General features: G+C 32.3%; 2 protein-coding genes across 3 annotated transcripts; one reads left to right on the forward strand and one right to left on the reverse strand.

The window, feature by feature from the left end:
• On the forward strand, positions 2069–3167 carry LOC109355717. The gene is made up of 4 exons (XM_019598910.1): positions 2069–2195; positions 2311–2387; positions 2510–2573; positions 3028–3167. The coding sequence occupies exons 1-4, from the start codon at positions 2090–2092 to the stop codon at positions 3165–3167; spliced, it is 387 nt and encodes a 128-aa protein (XP_019454455.1). The 5' UTR covers positions 2069–2089.
• On the reverse strand, positions 7491–12763 carry LOC109355716. 2 transcript variants are annotated; one of them, XM_019598909.1, is made up of 6 exons: positions 12289–12761; positions 12106–12209; positions 11386–11483; positions 8595–8806; positions 8219–8268; positions 7491–7843 (listed from the first exon to the last, which is right to left on the reverse strand). In XM_019598909.1, the coding sequence occupies exons 1-6, from the start codon at positions 12659–12661 to the stop codon at positions 7793–7795; spliced, it is 888 nt and encodes a 295-aa protein (XP_019454454.1). In that variant the 5' UTR covers positions 12662–12761; the 3' UTR covers positions 7491–7792. The 2 variants fall into 2 exon arrangements, with proteins under 2 accessions (XP_019454454.1, XP_019454453.1); XM_019598908.1 differs by lacking the exon at positions 7491–7843 and having other exon boundaries at positions 8045–8268; positions 12289–12763.

Consider the following 20894-nt stretch of genomic DNA (forward strand, 5'->3'; position numbering starts at 1 on the left):
AAGTAGTCAAGAAGAGTCATTGGTTGGATGCTATGAAAGAAGAACTGAATTCCATTGAGAAGAATCAAACCTGGGAGCTTACTCCATTACCAATAGGCAAGAAGGCAATCTTTGTGAGATGGGTATATAAGGTGAAAATAAATCCAAAAGAAGAGGTTGTCAAGTACAAGGCAAGGCTTGGAACAAAAGGTTTTCTACAAAGACAGCCTTGATTATGATGAAGTATTTGCTCCTGTTGCAAGGTTAGAAACCATAAGATTGGCGGTTTCCTTGGCAAGTTATAACATCTGGCCCATATATCAAATGGATGTTAAATCAACCTTCCTAAATGGACCACTTGAAGAAGAAGTTTTTGTCACTCAACCACATGATTTTGAGGCTGCAGACAAGGAAGATCTGATGTATAGACTGTATAAAGCTCTTTAATTATGGCCTCGTGCATGCTCTAAGGGCCTAGAATAGAAGAATTGATGGGTTCTTATTGCAGCTTGACTTTGTCAAGTATAGAGCTGAGTATGGAGTTACATAAGGGGCTGAAACAGTAGATGAATTGTTAGTAGTGTGCCTATATGTTGATGATCTATTAGTGGTTGGTAGCAGCATTGGAGAAATTTGTGCTTTCAAGGAAGATATGAAGGCTGAATTTGAGATGAGTGACTTAGGGAATCTATCCTACTTCCTTGGGATAGAATTCACAATAACCAAGGTTGAAATCTGCATGCATTAGAGAAAATACACCTCTAATGTATGGAAAAGATTTCAGATGGAAGGCTGCAATTCAGCTTCTACACCTATTGAAGTTGGCAACAAAAATTGATGGACTTGAAGAAGATCCAATGGTGGACAAAATATTATATAGGCATATGATAGGGTGCCTAAGATATTTATGCAACACAATGCCATATTGCATATGGAGTATGCCAGACTTGGTGAGCAGGTATATGGAAACACCAAAGAAGTCTAACTTACTAGCAGTCAAGAGACTACTGAGATATGTGAAGGGAAAAATTGAACTTGGCTTGACGCTTCCTGCCAAAAAAAGCAGCCTCAATCAGAACATGCTTGGGTTTAGTGATACTGGCTGGTGTGGAGACAAGAGTGATAGAAAGAGTACAACAAATTAGGTGTTCATGCTTGGTGGTGCTCATAGAAGTAATATATGGTTGCATTGTCTTCATGTGAAGCAAAATATATAGCTGCTTGTACGGCTGCTTGTCAAGCCCTGTGGTTAGAAACTCTGTTGACAAAATTAAAGCTAAGAAAAGAGGAAGAAAGCTTGTTGTTGATTGTTGACAACAAGCCAGCAATAAATCTTGCCAAGAATCCAGTGGTGCATGGGAGAAGCAAGCACATTAAGACAATATTTCACTTCCTAAGAGGTAAAGTAAGTAAAGGGAAGTTGAAGTTAGAATTTTGTGAATATGAAGTGCAAATTGCCGATATTCTAACCATGTCATTAAAGAATGGAAAGTTTGAAGAACTTAGACATAAGTCTAGCTAGTTTGAACTAATGGAGAGTGTTGGTAGAAATGTAATTCTTCCTGCTAGACTCGTTAATCGATTAATACTCGATAATAATTAACTATACTCGATAATCGATTAAACAAGCTATTTGTGTAGTTAGGATACTTTCCATTTTTAGAAGTTCAGTTAGTTAGCTTGTAGCTATAAATAGCAAGTATATTATTTCAATGTAATAGAATATCTTTTTCCTCTTCGATCAAAGTATACATACACATTTCTTTCTCCTACATCTATTCTTCATTCTTTCACTCTTTCTCATAAGTTCATCATGATTAACATGGAAAAAACAACTTTAACTATTATATGAAAACATCATTTTCTTGGATAAAATTTCTGTTTTTTCTTCCTTAAGCAAACAATACCCTTAGTTTATAACCTTCCTCTTGTTCAATATTTAAGGTTTTCTCATAACTTGTATTGGAACTCGGCATTTAGTGCTTTGTGTCTTCTCTCTCTTTTATCTCTCTTATGCGTGTATGTTGTGAAGTTTCCTTCTTTGTGGTTATATATAAATTAAACCAACCAAATTAAGAAAGACACTCATGCATGCTCTCAAGAAAACAAAATGAGACTCATATCCATCATCACTCTTCTAAGCATTTTCTTCTCTGCTCTATTACCACCTTCTACTTCTTTGCATATTCAATTTCAACCTTCACTCCAGCATCAAGGTAAACACCCTCTTTCACTTTCTCTTAATTTCTTCATCAACTTTTATATCAGTGGATAAGTTCCTAAATTATAATCTACTCCTTGTAATCATTAATGTTAACTCGTGTATGATAGAAGCAGTCAGTGGAAATAATTATATGCAGCAGCTTTCTCTCCCAGCTTTGCCTAGAAAGCTAAGATTCACCGACAAGGTACTGCTTGAAAAAAAAATATATATATATATATATATATATATATATGGTACTTTAGTATTCATTAACTAATTGCTTATCATCATTTATGCTAATTATTGTTAAACTATCATAAAAAGTAGGTTCAAGAATATGCTGAAGTCAGAGATCTCGCATCACACAAGCAGAATGATTACCTTCCAGCAGGTATTGAGCAACAACAAAAATAGTTATTATATTACTAATTAATTTACTGCTTACTTCATAAAGAAATCACTTGAATAATTGCATGGTATATATATATATATATATATATATATATATACGGTGACATATTATGGGATATATCTTCATTTAAAACCACCACCTTTTCCTGTGTTATTTTTGCTGCCTAATTTCGTTGTTATGAACAACAAATTCCTTCGGTACATTTTCAAAAACACAAGAATTAAGCTTTCACATAAGGAGGAGTCTCTATGCTAATTTCCCATGTATTCTGCCATCAATAAAATGACCAAACCTTTTGACATGTTATATATATGTGTGCGTCAAAAGTAACATATGGGCATTATACATAGAGTGTAGATGTATAATTTTAAAATAACAAGATTCCATTCATTAATTCACCATGTTTCATTATGAAATTGTGCAACCTTTTCAGTGAAGCATTACCGTAGAATCCAAAACATGATGGTTGGCAACAAGAAATCAAAGCAAGAATGGATGGAAGGGGATAACTCTTCAGAATACTTCACTATGGATTATCACAACGTTAGAAAACGACCTCCTATACACAACTAGCACTTGTCGGTTGGTCCATAAAACATGCATCATGAGGAGAACAAAAGTTGACCTAATTCCACTCTTTTTGGCCACAGCTAGTAGTAAACACCAGGAGGCACTTTAGGTTACAATTTGCAAAGTGTTTGTAAATTAGCAACTAGGAATATGTGAACCGTGTTATAGTTTCCTAGAAAAAAATGTATTTACTAACAGTGTATGAGTTCTATAAATTATTATTGCAACATCCATCATTTATATTTAATCATTATTGACTCTTCAAAAAAAATTAAATGAGTAGTATATAACATAGTGATTATATATAAATCTTTACAGTGGTGATGCATAGATATTAGGAGTATTTTTGTCTTATGCTTAATGTGGCCGACATTATGGAGCAAAACCCTAAAATTTATAAGAAAACTAACAAGTTGTATTAATTAATTTTGTCTCTTGATGAATGTTTCAATTTGTTCTTGGTATTAGTAGTCAACCAAGGTTACCGTGGCCAACATTTAGTACAACGTGGTCTCGAAAAGTCATATTCCAATTTGTATATTTGTTGGATCCTAACTTGACATTCTTGATTATAGCAAACAAATAGTGTAACATCATGTGATGGAAGCATGCTATTATCATCGTAATGTTGACCCTGAGATTGTCTTAGAATTCATTAGGTGGCACCCATTATGGGATTTGTTTATTCTTGATTATATCCTTAGGGTGAACGTAGAGGACAATATGCCTATGTTTGACCGAAACAGAAGGTTTTTAAAAAAAATATTTGAACAAAACAAATTAATTTGAGTAGATACTCAATTTTATTCCCCAGATGGTAATCACTTTTCATTTTAGATTCTAACATATGAAAATTACTTTTTAGCCCCTAATAATATAGTAATCCTTCACTTTGATTACTTTTAGATGAAAATTATATTTTTAGTCCTGACGGTATTTGATCTTAGTCAATAAAATCCTTCCAAAGGGACTTAACTATCTGACATCAAACATTGTCAATGACTTAACTAACTTATATAAAACACTATTGGGACTAAAAATAATTCTTAATTGTCAGAGACATTAAATGATAGTTATATTGTTGGAGACAAAAATGAATATTTATTAAAAGTATGTAGTGGTACTATTTTTACAACACCATTATTCAATGTTCCAGCAAGATACTGGTTTGGTTATGACGGTGAAAATGCATTGAAGGTGTAAATTTTGGACGCTTATATGGGGTGTTTTGTTTATATTGTTAACCCTAAGTCAAAGCAGAATTACCGGGCGATCTATGATTTTTGGAGGTCATGTTCTTGCGAAAAATTCATATCATAGTTTAGTTTATTTTATTTGCATTGTTATTAATAAATGAGAATTTAATTCTCATGTAGTCTTAGGATTTATGTTTATTTTTCATTCAAGTATTTTAGTATTTAATTTGATGTATGTTGGCGATTGAGAAATTATTTATTTCCTTGTAATTTGGCATAGTAGTGGCTAAGTGGTGTAATACAAACAAGGTGACATGAAAATAGGAACAATGTAACAATTTCAGAACCAACTTATGGCTATACTTAAGGGACGAAGAAAAGATGACCAAGTCCACTTAAGCAAGGAAATTCTATGATTAATTTGGTCAGATTAATTAGAGGAATTTTCAAGGCTAATTCAAATTCAAATCGTCAACAACTCAATCCAATCGAAATTGATCAGATCAAATTAGATTAGGCTTGTTAGTAGGATTATATTTTTATGTTTACTAGAAGGTAATTTGAATTCTATCTTCTATTTTATCTATTCAGCCAAGGCAACTTTGCCTATTTATATTTTGATCAAATCATTAATTAAAGTTAAGTTGAATTTTGAGTAAATTTGAATTGTTTTAGTTGATAGCACTTCTCCTAAACCTAGGTTGGTCGTGGACACCATTAACAAGTTCTTATCAAGCTTCCTTACTTGTGGCGAACCTCATAGCTTATCAAGCTTTCATGCTTGTGGCGCTTCCCCTCCTAATCTTTTCCATTTCCCTCACCAAAACAACCCCAAATTCCCACAATTCACCAAAAATGAATTACAGTTTAAAAAGCTCAAGACTTCAAGCTAAAACGATCTTAATTCTAAGGCAGCCCCTAGAGGTTGTCATTAGACCTAGTTTTGGCTTGAAACCCAAGTCATGGCCGATGAGGCCAACCAAAGGACAAACATCTTCCTTTCTAGGTGTTTGGTCCAAGGAAACATCTGCCTATTAAGTATTGATGGTGGTTGTACCAACATGGTTAGTTCAAGGTTAGTTTCAAAACTAAACCTTGCGACTAAACCACATCCCACTCCTTACCAACTACAATGGTTAAGTGAGATTGGGGAGATTATTGTGAACCAGCAAATGGAGGTTCCCTTTTCAATAGGGAAATATGAAGATGTAGTTCTTTGTGATGTGGTTCACATGGAGACCAGCCATATACGTTTGGGTCGTCCATGGCACATGGATAAGAGGACCATCCATGATGGATTCTCAAACAAATACACTTTTTTTCACCAAAATCGAAAGATGGTGTTACGTCCCTTATCTCCTGCACAAGTGATTGAGGATCAGAAGACTCTGAAGAAAAAAATTGAGGAGGAGAAAAAGGCAATTGTGTGTAAAAAGGAAGTTGAAAAAGAGGGAAGTGAGAATATTTTGGTTACAAAACAGCCCCTACCTCCACTCCAGGGTAAAGAATTTTTTTTACTACTAACAAGTCTTTGCCTAGTTTTATTCACAAGATTTTGCAAGACTTTGGAGTGATCCTTATTAAAGAAGCAACACCTATTCATCCATATTTTTTGGCTAACTTTTACATTGGACAAGTTGTTCATATGGATGTGATTAGGACAAGCCTTAATGACTCGATTCTTACGGAGTTTTTTAAGGATGAACGTTTCATCACACAATTACTTTTTGGTGCATGTGTTATTGTTGGACTATTCATCATGGGTATAACCAATGATGAATATGTGGAGAATTGGTTCAAACAATTCAGGAAGATGGTCTTTGATCCAGGAGGTGATGGTACCTCAAATTTGAGGACAAATTCTTTTCAAGAAGGAGGGTCTGATGTAAACCAGGGGGGCGACCTATGATTTTTGGAGGCCATGTTCTTGCGAAGAATTCATAACATAGTTTGGTTTATTTTATTTGCATTGTTGTTAATAAATGAGAATTTAATTCTCCTGTAGTCTAGGATTTATGTTTATTTTTTATTCAAGTATTTTAGTATTTAATTAAATGTATTTTGGGATTGAGAAATTATTTATTTCCTTGTAATTTGGTATAATAGTGGCTAAGTGGTGTAGCATAAACAAGATGGCATGAAAATAGGAACAATGTAACAATTTCATAACCAACTTGTGGCTATACTTAACCAAGTCCACTTAAGCAAGAAAGTTCTATGATTAATTCGGTCAGATTAATTAGATGAATTTTCAAGGCTAATTCAAATTCAAATCGTCAACAACTCAATCTAACCGAAATTGATCAGATCAAATTAGATTAGGCTTGTTAGGATTATGTTAGTTAGGATTTTATCTTCAAATTTCAATTTGTTAAATTAGATCTTATCTTTATCTTTTCAGCAAGGCAAATCTGCCTATTTATAATTTTGTTTATTCATTAATAAAGTTAAGTTGAATTTTGAGTAAATTTGAATTGTTTTAGTTGAGAGCACTTCTCCTAAACCTAGGTTGGTCGTGGCCACCATTGTTGTTCTTATCAAACATCCTTGCTTGTGACGAACTCCATAGCTTACCAAACTTCCATGCTTGTGGCGCTTTCCCCTCCAAATCTTTTCCATTTCCCTCACCAAAACAACCTCAAATTCCCATAATTCACCAAAAACGAATTACAGTTTAAAAAGCTCAAGACTTCAAACTAAAGTGATCCTAATTCTAAGGCACCCCCTAGAGGTTGTCATCATCAAGTCATGCATATATTGCATACTTTAGGTAAACTGAAAACAATAGAAAATATCAATCAATAAACATATTATTAAGCGATATCTTATTTATGAATAGTTCAAAATTCAAATACACTATTGACCAATGTATGTCCATATGAGGCGACAATGATGCAGCTGTAAGTGATTCATAAAGTGATCGGAGATCATCAATGGTGTGTTTTCTGTTTTCTAACTGTTTCCATAAATGCTATAGAAAACATAGCCCTCCTTGTAAGATTCCAAAAATATAAGATTAATACAAAATAAAAAATTGCCAAAAACATTCCTTTTTAAGGTTAGAGGTCTTAAACAGAAAATGGAATTGTAACATTATATTCAAGAATCAGAAAACACTTGGGTATTTTTTAAAATATAAAACATTTCACATATTAATCACCCCTTTTACCCTAATCACAATGCCAACCATGTAACTAGCCAGGCAGAATCAAATATTGCCCATGTTATTCACAGCTGTACAAGGCAGGCGCATATAATCTGCCACTATATAGGGTACAAGGTAAACAAATAATAAACAATAATGAATTATACTTCAGCTTTCCGACCAGTTCACCAAATTACACAACCACTGTTCTTAAACTAGTGACTGCTACAAACTTTTTCTTTACCATATTCACTGATCTCAGCAAAACTTCACTTAATTTCAGTATCCTAAACTGTCATGGCCGATGTTCTCTTTGAGTGCTTCTCATCTTCAACATCCTGAAAGTTTTCGTAACATGATAAGTCAATATCCTCTTATCAAGAAAAGCTACACCAAAAAATTTCTCAATACAGGTCTATAACGCAAATGAACTTTCTCAACTGTTTGGAAAAATACTTGCTCCTTATTTTCTCTCAATTTTTTTTCTTTACAAAACCCTATCTTATCTCAACTAGTCTTCTATTTACATATAGAAAAATCATTTTCACACATATCTAGATTATTTTTATTTTATAAGTTTTAACCAACACATAGGGAGTATCTCGTTTGCTAGTGCAGTAGTGCTCAAGCAATATAACTGCACTTGGAGCATAAGCAACAATACATGGGGATGAAAGGAAAAAACAAAAGTTAATCCAGATAAAATCACTTACAGAATTTCCAATCTCGTCAAAATCATCATCAAAGCTGCCCTGGCCATCATCTGAAATACCGAAAAGATAATCAGTACCATGAAGATTTGCAGGATGACAAGATCATAGTATGTCATAACAAATAAATATTATTATTTTTCATAGTAAAACATATAAATGTTTTTCAACCACCAACAGAAATATCATCCCGAAGATTTAAAAATCAAGTTAATCTAAGGAATCTTAGGGATGGTTTTTTTTAGCATAGAATATAACACCTGTTTTTGCACATACAATCTTGCAAATTTTCAGTCATTGATCATGCCAAATTCGAATGACTTGCCAGACTGCCTATTTCGGTAACAAGAAATTTAAACAAACTTCAAGTGATATATACCTGGAGCATCATCACTGTCTTCAAGATCTCCAAGAAGAAATGTATCTATGTCTTGCTCGGTAGAGGATGCATTAGAAGATTTACCCTTCACATTCTTCCCTGTTGCTTCTGCCTTTCCAGCTCCTCTAGTAACAACAGTTTGCTCTGCTGTATTATCCACATTCTCCTCTGCTGCTCTGAGCTGAACCTGCTCCATGTATTGCGTCTCATACCTGATTGTAGCATCATAGTTATTGAATGAGGCTAACTTAAATATGTTACAACACCGCATTCAAAGCAGAAAAAACAAGTGATGTCAGAATTCTGGCAAAAGATTAGAATAATATCAATTTTTTGTTCTTAGCATTGCCATTCTCTAAAATGCAGCTCTCCTACTAAATTGATTTCTCTGCCACTCATGCAGTTTTTCCAACAGCAACACTGGAAGAAAGCTAAATCAAGCTTCCTCATACGTAAGCAAAGGAAGATGGCAATCTATAATTCTATATGTACTTGTTACTCAACATAAGAAGAACCAAGGGCTTGAGCTCAACCCAAAATTACTTTATGAAGCCGGGAAGTAGAAGGCACAGAAGTAAGTACCACATAAACATGCCAATGATGTCATCCACTAGAACCTAAAAGTTCGTCTCACCATATAAAGTGCATGGGCCTCTTACTTACGCTTGCTGTCAAAACAAACTTAATTCCTCCGAACATGGTTTGGATGAATCCTCACATTGGCTGTACATTCCAAAGATCGCCTTTGACCATAGAGGAACTCCAGATATTCATAACCAATTGGAGATTTTCTAGCTGAGAACCAGAATGTTAGGTTCATATAAAGCCAGGCATTGCTAAGAGAGCAATTTTACTAGTTGAAAACACTTGATAAATGTTTTTATATAGTGTTAAGAGTTAAACAAACTACAAGTTAGGCCAGCCATCTTATGCAGCTCAAGTCAGTCCCATGGCAAATCCCAGCAATTATAAAAAATAGTTTTATTTGGGGTTAACGGTCTTCTCACAATATATGATTCAATCTCCATAATTACCATACCTGCCGACACCTTTTCCTCAAATATTACTAAGTATTAACTTCTATTAAATTAAAGGTTCGAGTCCTTGAAGCGGCTTATTGGGAGCGACAGCTATGCACCCGAAAGGGATTAGTTCCTTACTCATAGGATGAGGTGATATCCTTGGTTATAAAAAAAATTAATTACATTAAGGAAAAGGCTTAAACTCTATCAATTTGACCTATCAAAACCATCTAATATTTTCATAAAATAGTATTTATTAAGAATCCTGAATTCCAATATTTTAATTTCAAGTCTAACTTTCATCGCATAAATTACATCAATTTAAAAGAATTTAAAAAAACAAAAATCTCTGTTCACCAGAAGATTTTCCTATGCTGATCACCAGAGTATTTTCTTTCTTGTTACCTTAAAATTTGTTCATCAAGGATTAAATAGGTAAAGAAACAACTCAAAGCAGAGATAAAACAAAAATCATTCATAAAATAAAATATTTCACCTTTATTAACAAAGTTAACATAGAATATGAATCATTAACAAGATATGCCACTTACGGAGCCACATGAGTGTTGACAAGGGTGAAATATATGCCACTCATGCAGTTTTTCCAACAGCAACACTGGAAGAAAGCTAAATCAAGCTTCCTCATACGTAAGCAAAGGAAGATGGCAATCTATAATTCTATATGTACTTGTTACTCAACATAAGAAGAACCAAGGGCTTGAGCTCAACCCAAAATTACTTTATGAAGCCGGGAAGTAGAAGGCACAGAAGTAAGTACCACATAAACATGCCAATGATGTCATCCACTAGAACCTAAAAGTTCGTCTCACCATATAAAGTGCATGGGCCTCTTACTTACGCTTGCTGTCAAAACAAACTTAATTCCTCCGAACATGGTTTGGATGAATCCTCACATTGGCTGTACATTCCAAAGATCGCCTTTGACCATAGAGGAACTCCAGATATTCATAACCAATTGGAGATTTTCTAGCTGAGAACCAGAATGTTAGGTTCATATAAAGCCAGGCATTGCTAAGAGAGCAATTTTACTAGTTGAAAACACTTGATAAATGTTTTTATATAGTGTTAAGAGTTAAACAAACTACAAGTTAGGCCAGCCATCTTATGCAGCTCAAGTCAGTCCCATGGCAAATCCCAGCAATTATAAAAAATAGTTTTATTTGGGGTTAACGGTCTTCTCACAATATATGATTCAATCTCCATAATTACCATACCTGCCGACACCTTTTCCTCAAATATTACTAAGTATTAACTTCTATTAAATTAAAGGTTCGAGTCCTTGAAGCGGCTTATTGGGAGCGACAGCTATGCACCCGAAAGGGATTAGTTCCTTACTCATAGGATGAGGTGATATCCTTGGTTATAAAAAAAATTAATTACATTAAGGAAAAGGCTTAAACTCTATCAATTTGACCTATCAAAACCATCTAATATTTTCATAAAATAGTATTTATTAAGAATCCTGAATTCCAATATTTTAATTTCAAGTCTAACTTTCATCGCATAAATTACATCAATTTAAAAGAATTTAAAAAAACAAAAATCTCTGTTCACCAGAAGATTTTCCTATGCTGATCACCAGAGTATTTTCTTTCTTGTTACCTTAAAATTTGTTCATCAAGGATTAAATAGGTAAAGAAACAACTCAAAGCAGAGATAAAACAAAAATCATTCATAAAATAAAATATTTCACCTTTATTAACAAAGTTAACATAGAATATGAATCATTAACAAGATATGCCACTTACGGAGCCACATGAGTGTTGACAAGGGTGAAATATATCTTCCAAAAGTGTCTTTCTTTCATAGCACGTGGACACAGTTCATATCTCAACCTTGAAATTTCCTGTAAAGTAATACAGTAATTATTAAAATAGATAAACAGTTTTATACCTGCAAGCCTGTGAGTTTTCATTTTCAAATACATATATGTCTTTTTTAAACACTTTGTTATGTTAGCATACCTGGTGGTAAATAGGTAATAATAAGAAATAAAACATTATTGCAATACAATTAGAGGCAGGTGCTACATCTACTGAATTTTTCAACAGAAAAGCAAAGAAATTAAACTCAATCAATCACCAACAGGTACAAAGATATACATTATACTATTCCATCACTAGTCTATAAATATCTTAATCAGACATCACTTTTTTCCCGAGAAAAGAATTGGCTTGCACGTTTTCCATGTGAACTTAAATGCATTATTAACAATCATATTACACAGTATTATTATAAATGCAGTATTAAGCATCTCAATCGGTGCATGAAACACACTAAAGAGGAATCACAATCAATCAAGTAAGAATACAGGAACTAAAACGTATAACACACAGTTCCTAGCAATAAACTCAATCAATTTCGTAATTACCAAGTCTCACGTAATTTAAACACATGAAAATAGTAACAAACAAATAATACAATAACAACATGAAAAACTTACAAAATTAAAATATGGTTGAATTTACCTTAACAGTGGTTAGAACAAGAGTGGCATGCCTTTCCTGAAACTCATTGAGATCCTTCCGAACATTGGACGCCACAGTGGGAGCACCAGAACCCTCAGATTCATCTACATTTTCAAATGCAACTCAAATTCATCTAAATTATCACATTTTCAAATAAAACATCAAATTACAACTGTCATTTACCGTTTCTGAGAGGGAAGTTCTGGAAGGTAGTGGAAGTGAGTCCTTTAACGAAGGATCTGAGATCATCGGTGACACCGAACTTCTCGAGGTCTTCCGGTGAAGGAGATGGATCTGCGGCGGCGGCAATGGCGACAGGAGAAGGTGCGGCGGCGGCAATGGCGGAAAGGCTGTCGGAGAGGGACTTGATCTGATCGTCGGCTTGCTTTTTGATGATTTCGGCCTTCTTCGAAGCGTCGGCGGCGAGCTCTTTAGATTTCTTAGCGGTTTCAGAAACCAGATCGGCGAACCTGTTGGATGAGGAACTCGTCAGAGTTTGAGATTTCTTCGCAGCTTCTTCTGCGAAGGTCTTCGCTCTGTTCCAAAAATCCTCCATTGTTGTTGTGTAAGCAGAGGAGAGAGAAAGAGAGTGAGAGAGGAACGAGAAAGCAACGGGAACGATGAATGTGAATGAAATGAAATTAAGGCTTCTTTCTGGAGACGGCGACGTATAGAAGGAGTCAATTTATCTTTTCATTTTTTGTCTTTTTGGACAAATGATTAAAAACTATTATTTCTGAACTAAATAACTATTAGTAACTTATTATAGCATTGATTTTTGGCTAACAAAATGTGTTTTTTTCCCCTTGAAAACACTGTTGTTTTGGCATAAGAAATTTCAAAGATTCATCACAAATGATTTGTATATTAGTCGGTTTTTTTAGGGTAATTGTGGGAAAGAAAATGCTTAAAGGTCATAAAATAAAGTTAGTGACTTTTGAGATTATCTTAAAATCGACAAAAAAATCCCGACCCATGGGTACGTGCACAAATAACACCTGCAATAATAGCTTATGAGCGAAAGCGAGTTTTATGATACCCATCCCGCGGGTACCCGCAAATTTATATATTTAGTTTTTGGTTAAATTTTTATATATATTTATTATTATTTTAAAATTATATATCATATACTTTATTATCATTTCATGATAAATTATACAATTTGACTATGATCATAAATTTATTATATAAATATCATATTATTCATGTAACAGTTATTTTTACATATTGATTATTATAAATTATATAAATATATAATTAAAATTAAAAACTCGTTGATACCTACAAATATTCGCTATCTACACAGGTACTCACAAATATTACAGGTTTAAGCACGGGAAAGCACTACACGCACCCGTGCCCATTCCCCTCCAGTTGCCATCCGTAGAACCTATAAGAGAAGGAAAACTATCAGGTTAAACTGAGTTGCATTAAGATTGTAATTGGTAGTTCATGTATCTTATTGTGAAGCCAATTGCAATTTATGATAGCTTATAGCTGAATAAATTAATTGAGTTTATAACCATTTGATAAAAAAAATTGTGTATTTAGTCACTAGTTTAAATGATTATAATATTACATATTATTCATTTTTCCTTGGATTAGTCACTAGTTTTTATAATCCTATAAGTTAATTGATTTTTCATCCAAATTTAAATATTTTGTTTTATTCTCTCTATAAGATTTGCATACTCATTTCTACTGCATTATCTCATTTCTACTGACTTTTAGTATTATTAAACATGGATTAGTAAACATATTGGTGTCAATAAGTCATTACTAGATTAGTAGGTCAATAGTTATATCAGTTAATTCAGTTTACATTAAAAAATTAAAAAAAATGTCATGATATTAACAAACATAACTTAATAAGTTAATATTCGAAATTTAAAAATATTATCACACTTAATTAGACAAAAGAAGGATTTAGTACCACAGGTATCACAATTAAATTAAAAACCTCATTAAATAATATAGTTTTTATAACTTAATTTCAAGATAAATGTATAAATAAGTTTAAAATATAATAACCATAATTACATTTGATTATTTACGCAGCAATGTATGTTTTATTGTTTTTACAAAAATTAATTAACACAACTAATTTGACCATTTGAGTCACCAGGCTTAAATTCACCAAATTCAATCAACTTGATTTTGATGCAAACTTAATTAGATATCTGATTTATGATTGAATTAGTCAAATCGATCAATCTAAACCATTTTTTCACACACTTTCTCAAGTTCACTCGAATTCTAATTTTAAATCTTATTATTTTTTCATATTAAAACAAAAATCAATAGCATGATGGTTATAAATTGCAACAAACCATCTAGACCAGATTATAACAAGTTAACAACAATGAGCCATTATACCAAAGAGAGTAACATGCTAAGCTTATATATATATATAAGTAATTCATTTACACTTAAACCTGCTCTACATCTTAACCATTCATTCGAGAAAAATTTAATGGTTTAAATCTAGTTATTAATTCAAAGCATTATATTTTCCTAAAATAAATAGTTAAGATATGAAATAAGTTTTTTCCACACAGATCTTCTATACCTTTATATAGGAAAATTAAAATTAACCAAAGATATAATACTCATATAATATATCGGCATTTAAACAATTATTAGTTTAGCACATGAACTCATTATTTAACAAGATTCATCACAATATAATATCATAAACTAGATTTGCATAAACAAATTCATAACCATATTTTCATACTTACCACAAATAAATTCATAAACATATTTTCAGCCTATTAAACATATACACATTAACTTGAAAAACATTGTCATGAAAGCCATTAAATAATTCACATGGAAAATGATTTACATGCGATTTCCCTTTGACACTGGCCTCAAAAAAGAGCTGCATGCACAGTAGTGGCCACAAAGTTGACATGGCCGTGGAGGAAAATTCCTCGGACACCGACAGTTTTTACATGCAAAACCCTGTAGAATTTGCACATGTTACTTAAGAAAGGTGCATACTTTCCATTAAATTCCTTCAGTTCAAAGATATCATATCAGCATCTGTTAATTGGACTTGGGCTGTAATGTTTATTCCAATAACAGCAATTTTCACTCCAGAGGTAAACACAGTTTCTGCAGCTTCGGGATCTCTATGAATATTTGCTTATGCGGCAAGATTGACATTACTCAATGCAAAGAATGAATCACCAAGTTAGACTATTCTCTTCACCTTGCTTGCAAAAGGAGAATCTGATCTTTTGGTTGCTAAAGCTGTTTGTGAATGGTCCAAGTGCTAGCATAGATACTTCACCTGGATATTCTTTCACATTCTCAACCAAAAACTCACTTAGACTCTTCTTAATAACTGCTGAGGAGTGTACCCGTGCACTTGCACGGGTTGCTTCTTGGTTTAGGCATAATGCAAATATAATATACATATATTTTATAATATCAATAAATCATGTATTGAACAATTATATTTTTTCATTCATATAGGTGCAACATTAACATTGATTTTTTAGTGTATATGGAATATTAACAATTATAAATGTGTTTGTATAAGTATTTATTTGTTGAAAGTGTGATTATAGAAAATATTTGATTCTTAAATAACTCAATAAATAAAATTCAAATTTTATTGGATAATATCTCATCTCTATATTCTCTATATAAATTTATAAATATAAGGAGTTATTTTTGCATCATATTTTTTTGTGATTAATGCTTATGTTTTATTTTAGATTAATGTTCATTGTGTATAAATATTTGAATATATTTTTAGCATTCAAATATTGTATAATTAAATGTTATTTATTTGATTATGTTTTAGCTAATAATCATTGTATGAAAATAACTCATAAATTAAAAACACACTAAGTTCGGATATGACAGATATTTTTTATGATAATTTTAATCAAAATAATAAAAAGAGTCTAATAATTGATTTGTTATATTCCTAATTAAAATACATATATTTTCCATGAATATATATGCCATTGTTATTTTTTAATTAAATAATATAATGATAGAAATTAAATACGTGTGACCCGTGTATTTGCATAGCTAAAAAACACACATGTTACCCGTACATTCGCATTATTAAGAAAACATATGTTACTCATGCATTCACATGGTTAAAACACACATATTACTCATACATTCATATTATTAAGAATATACATATTACTTGTGTATTTGCATGTTTAAGCACATAAGAAAAATAAATTGATAATTTTTAATTTGAATTTTCTACAATTAGTATTAAATTATTATTAACATATAAAATATATAAAAAGTAAGAAGGAAAAAATGTGAGGAGGAGACATGTGACATGAAAGAAAAAATGTAGGGAGAAATTGACATGTGACATAAATGAGTTTTTATGAGTTTTTTTATTATATTGTTAATAGAGAAAACTTAAAATTCAAAGAATCTGAACTGTAATATTAAAATTCAGTGCGAAAAATGTCAAAAAACTTTGATGAGGTGAAAAGTACAATGATTCTTAGATTAATGGTAAACATTAAATTATATAGATAGATTAATATAAAGAAATAATTTGAATGTGAAAAATGATTTCAGTTTCATCTAATGTTCAATGACTATTACTTTTTAACATAACAAAACGTAGTTGTGGTAAACACTCAATTTTAGTGGGGTAATGACATGAACCAATCACTAGTTGATATTAAATTATTAGTAGCATATAAAATATATAATATAAAAAGTAGGAAGAAAAATATGTGAGGAGGAGGTGACATGTGACATGAAAGAATAAATTTAAGGAGAAAGTGACATGTGACATGAGAGAGTTTTATATATGAGGAGGAGGTGACATGTGGCATGAAGGAAAAAATGTAAGGAGAAAGTGACATGTGACATGAGAAAGTTTTTTTTATTATATTGTTAATAGATTTTACCATCTTGCTGCAGGAGTTTAGTTTTTTACCTTAAAACTTAATTAGGAAATGGACCTAAGATTTGGAGGAGAACAAAGAAAAATGAAAAGTTTTATTACTCTCAAGCCTTTTATTTCTATGTGAAGGAACATGTTTTTTTCATGACATATATCTCAAATGTATGTCCCAAACAATACCTGACCACTAAAGTTGTGATACATAATAAAGTTAATACAATATTTTAATTTTGTTCCCTCACTCAAAACTATTTTTAATATATATTGCAATTTTATTGAATGAGATTTATGGGACAACTGATTTGAGTTCCTTTACCAACTAACTTAAAATGACTTGGGAGGTTAATATTGTTAAATTCAGCCCAAAGTATTGGGCTTAGATTATCTTTGATTGACATTGGAGAGTTCAATACTAAAATATAAGTTTATATAAAAAATATTAGTTTCTATTTTTATAATTTTTAGGTAATACTTTTCATGCGGATAAGGATATAAATATGCACAATTAATCTCCAATGGATAATGTTATTATTTGTATAATAATACAAAGCTATGATGTGATGAAAAGGAAAATAATGTTATTCAATTAATTAAAAGATTTCATTCTCTAAATTACTTATCAAAACATAAACATTCATATAAGATATTGTTGTAAATTAAATGTAGACTTTTTAAAAAACTTTGAATAATTTAATATAATGACAAATTAAAATTTCTATTTAAAAGTATATCACAAAATAACATTTTTGAAATAAAACTCAGCTTTATAGTATGATAAAGGTTCACTTGCGCTGAAATAACCTATAAAACAATTTTTTTCAAAAATAAAAGAAAATTTATAAATTTATTGAATAATCATTTATGAGAAGAAATCAAGTTGAAAAAACCTACTTAGAATTTTATAAAATGAAGGAACCAAAAATTAATGGATCTTTATTGGCAGGTTAAGAAAAGGGAATTATTGGTGTTATAAATATCTCTTTCAAATTTTTTTTGCAAAAAAACTATTATTCTATCATTTATATCTATTAGTTTTATTTTAGTCAAAGATTATTAATACAAGAATAATGAATAATGAATAATATAGTAATAACATACAAAATTATTGGGCATAAATAATTAAATAGTAAACTTGTTGTTAAAACTGTTTCATACCGGCCAATTCAACCGGAAAATCAATAAATTGGTCTCAATACTGATATGGTACAATAATTATACCAGTCATGTAATCATACCGGTCAAAACTGTCTAAAGTCGGTCAAAACTGGTTATATCAGTCGGTTTTCAATATAACCGTACCGGTCATACTGACCAGTTTTTATTTAAAATTATTTTTTAATGAAATTAAAAATATATATTAGTTTTTTATGATTTTTCAACATTAATGTTAATATATTATGTATGTATATCTAATTTCGCCTGTATACGGTTAACGAACCACCGGTTGAACCACTATACCACTATACTAATATCCTAAATGATTTTGTTAGATGCCTCTCATTACTATGCCTTAAAAGAATTTTATGACAATTTTATGGCTCTCTTTAAGGGCATTTTATGTCACTTTTATGGCTTTGTTTCCAAGCATCCAATGCTTGGAATCCAAGATACCAAGACTTTGCTTGCCTATAAAAGGACACATATAGAGAGCTTCAAAATCATCTTCACAACACACAACATCTCTTTCATTTACACATATATTGTGAGTGCATTCTTGGTGAGAATTCTTGTTCCATTTGAGAGAGTATTTGTGAGAAAAATATTGTCATTTGTCCTCATCATTATAAGAGGATTTCTTGTACTCTTCTTTTTTACATAGTGGAATTTTGCTCTTGATCGCCCGTGGTTTTTTTCCTCTCACACTGAGGGGTTTTTCCACGTTAAATCTTGTGTGTTATTTTCTTTATCCTTTACTTGCTTCTCTTTTGTTCTCAATTGATTCAATCCTGTGCTTCCGCATTGTGCTCTAACCTTAACAAGTGGAATCAGAGCTCTTACTAAATTGAGAATTTCAAAATGTCTGCAAAATTTGACATTGAGAAGTTTGATGGCAAAATTAGCTTTTCTATTTGGCGAGTCCAAATGAGGGCCGTTCTTATCCAGAGCGGATTAAAGAAAGCTTTAGATGGGAAGTCAAAGAAACCAGTTTCCATGACCGATGATCAATGGGACGAGTTGGATGAAAAGGCGCTTTCAACAATTCAACTTTGTTTGTCGAAGGAGGTTCTTCGTGAGGTTGCCAATGAAGAAACCGCTGCGGCTTTGTGGCTGAAGTTAGAAACTTTATACATGACCAAGAGCCTCGCAAACAAGCTTCGTCTCAAAGAACGGTTATACACCATTCGTATGGTTGAAGGTACTCCTATTCAAACTCATCTTGATGAGTTTAATTCTATTATTATGGATATGCAAAATATTGATATTAATATTGAAGATGAAGACAAAGCTGTTTTGTTGGTTGTCTCTTTACCTTCTACCTATAAGCACTTCAAAGAAATCATGTTGTATGGAAATAATGATACCTTATCCTTTGAAGATGTTAAATCTAATTTATTGTCCAAAGAAAAATTTGATCTTGAAGTTAATTCTGTGGACAAGGGTGAGGGCTTAAGTGTTCGAGGTAGAACTCAAGAAAAAGGGAGTACCAATTATAAAAAGTTCAGATCCAAATCCAGAGGTCGCAAATCCAACAAAACTTGTCGCTATTGCAAGAAACCGGGGCATGACATTCCTGATTGTTTTATCTTAAAGAAAAAACAAGAAAAACAAGATAAGGGAAAATTTCAACAATCCTCTGAAGCTGCTAATATTGAAGCCAATTCTGACGGTGATATTCTTTTATCTGTTGTCTCTTATAATAATAGGAGTAAAACAGAATGGATTCTTGATTCTGGATGTACTTTTCATATGTGTCCTTATAAGGACTTATTCACCACTTTTGAACATGTTGACAGTGGTGTTGTTTTGATGGGCAATGATACCCAATGCAAAGTTGCAGGAATAGGTACTATTCAGATCAAGGCTCATGACGGTGTTGTCAGAACCTTGGCTAATGTCCGCTATATTCCAGATTTGAAGCGGAACTTAATTTCTCTTGGCACCCTAGAGTCTCTCGGGTGTAGGTATTCAGCTGAAGGTGGAGTTCTAAAGGTATTGAAAGGTGCTATGGTATTATTGAAAGCTAACCGGATTGGTAGTTTATATGTCTTGCAAGGTTCTGTTGTGACAGGTTCAACAGCTGTATCTTCTTCAATGCATGATAATGACATTACCAAATTATGGCACATGCGCCTGGGCCATATGAGTGAAAAAGGTATGCACCTTCTAAGCAAACAAGGTCATCTTGGTAAACATGGCATTGGTAAATTGGATTTTTGTAAACATTGTGTTTTTGGGAAACAGAAAAAGGTTAGTTTCTCCACTGCAACTCACCGTACCAAAGGTATTCTTGATTATATTCATTCTGACCTTTGGGGGCCTTCTAAATTTCCTTCTCATGGAGGATGTCGCTATATGATGACCATCATTGATGATTTTTCTCGCAAAGTTTGGGTTTATTTTCTGCAGCATAAAAATGAGACTTTCTCCACTTTCAAGAAGTGGAAAACTCTTGTTGAAACCCAGACAGGGAAGAAAGTGAAGAAGCTTAGAACAGACAATGGATTAGAGTTCTGCAATGGTGATTTTAATGAGTTCTGCACAAAAAATGGTATTGCTAGACACAAAACTATTCCAAGAAATCCTCAACAAAATGGTGTTGCAGAACGGATGAACAGGACTCTACTTGAGAGAGTTCGTTGTATGCTCTCAAATGCTGGGTTATGGCATCGGCGTGAATTTTGGGCTGAAGCAGCATCTACTGCTTGTTACCTGGTTAATCGTTCTC

Source organism: Lupinus angustifolius, chromosome LG09, assembly GCF_001865875.1.
Source record: "Lupinus angustifolius cultivar Tanjil chromosome LG09, LupAngTanjil_v1.0, whole genome shotgun sequence".
In the NCBI taxonomy this organism is placed as follows: domain Eukaryota; kingdom Viridiplantae; phylum Streptophyta; class Magnoliopsida; order Fabales; family Fabaceae; genus Lupinus; species Lupinus angustifolius.

What these genes read in the sequence shown, in the direction of transcription:
- LOC109355717 (XM_019598910.1), top strand. Translation starts at nt 2,090, where the DNA reads ATGAGACTCATATCCATCATCACTCTTCTAAGCATTTTCTTCTCTGCT. An exon ending in AGCTAAGATTCACCGACAAG is followed by an intron (nt 2,388 to 2,509) that starts GTACTGCTTGAA and finishes CATAAAAAGTAG; the next exon opens with GTTCAAGAATATGCTGAAGT. An exon ending in GAATGATTACCTTCCAGCAG is followed by an intron (nt 2,574 to 3,027) that starts GTATTGAGCAAC and finishes CAACCTTTTCAG; the next exon opens with TGAAGCATTACCGTAGAATC.
- LOC109355716 (XM_019598908.1), bottom strand. Translation starts at nt 12,661, where the DNA reads ATGGAGGATTTTTGGAACAGAGCGAAGACCTTCGCAGAAGAAGCTGCG. An exon ending in GAACTTCCCTCTCAGAAACG is followed by an intron (nt 12,210 to 12,288) that starts GTAAATGACAGT and finishes TTGAAAATGTAG; the next exon opens with ATGAATCTGAGGGTTCTGGT. An exon ending in GTCAACACTCATGTGGCTCC is followed by an intron (nt 8,807 to 11,385) that starts GTAAGTGGCATA and finishes TGCTACAATCAG; the next exon opens with GTATGAGACGCAATACATGG.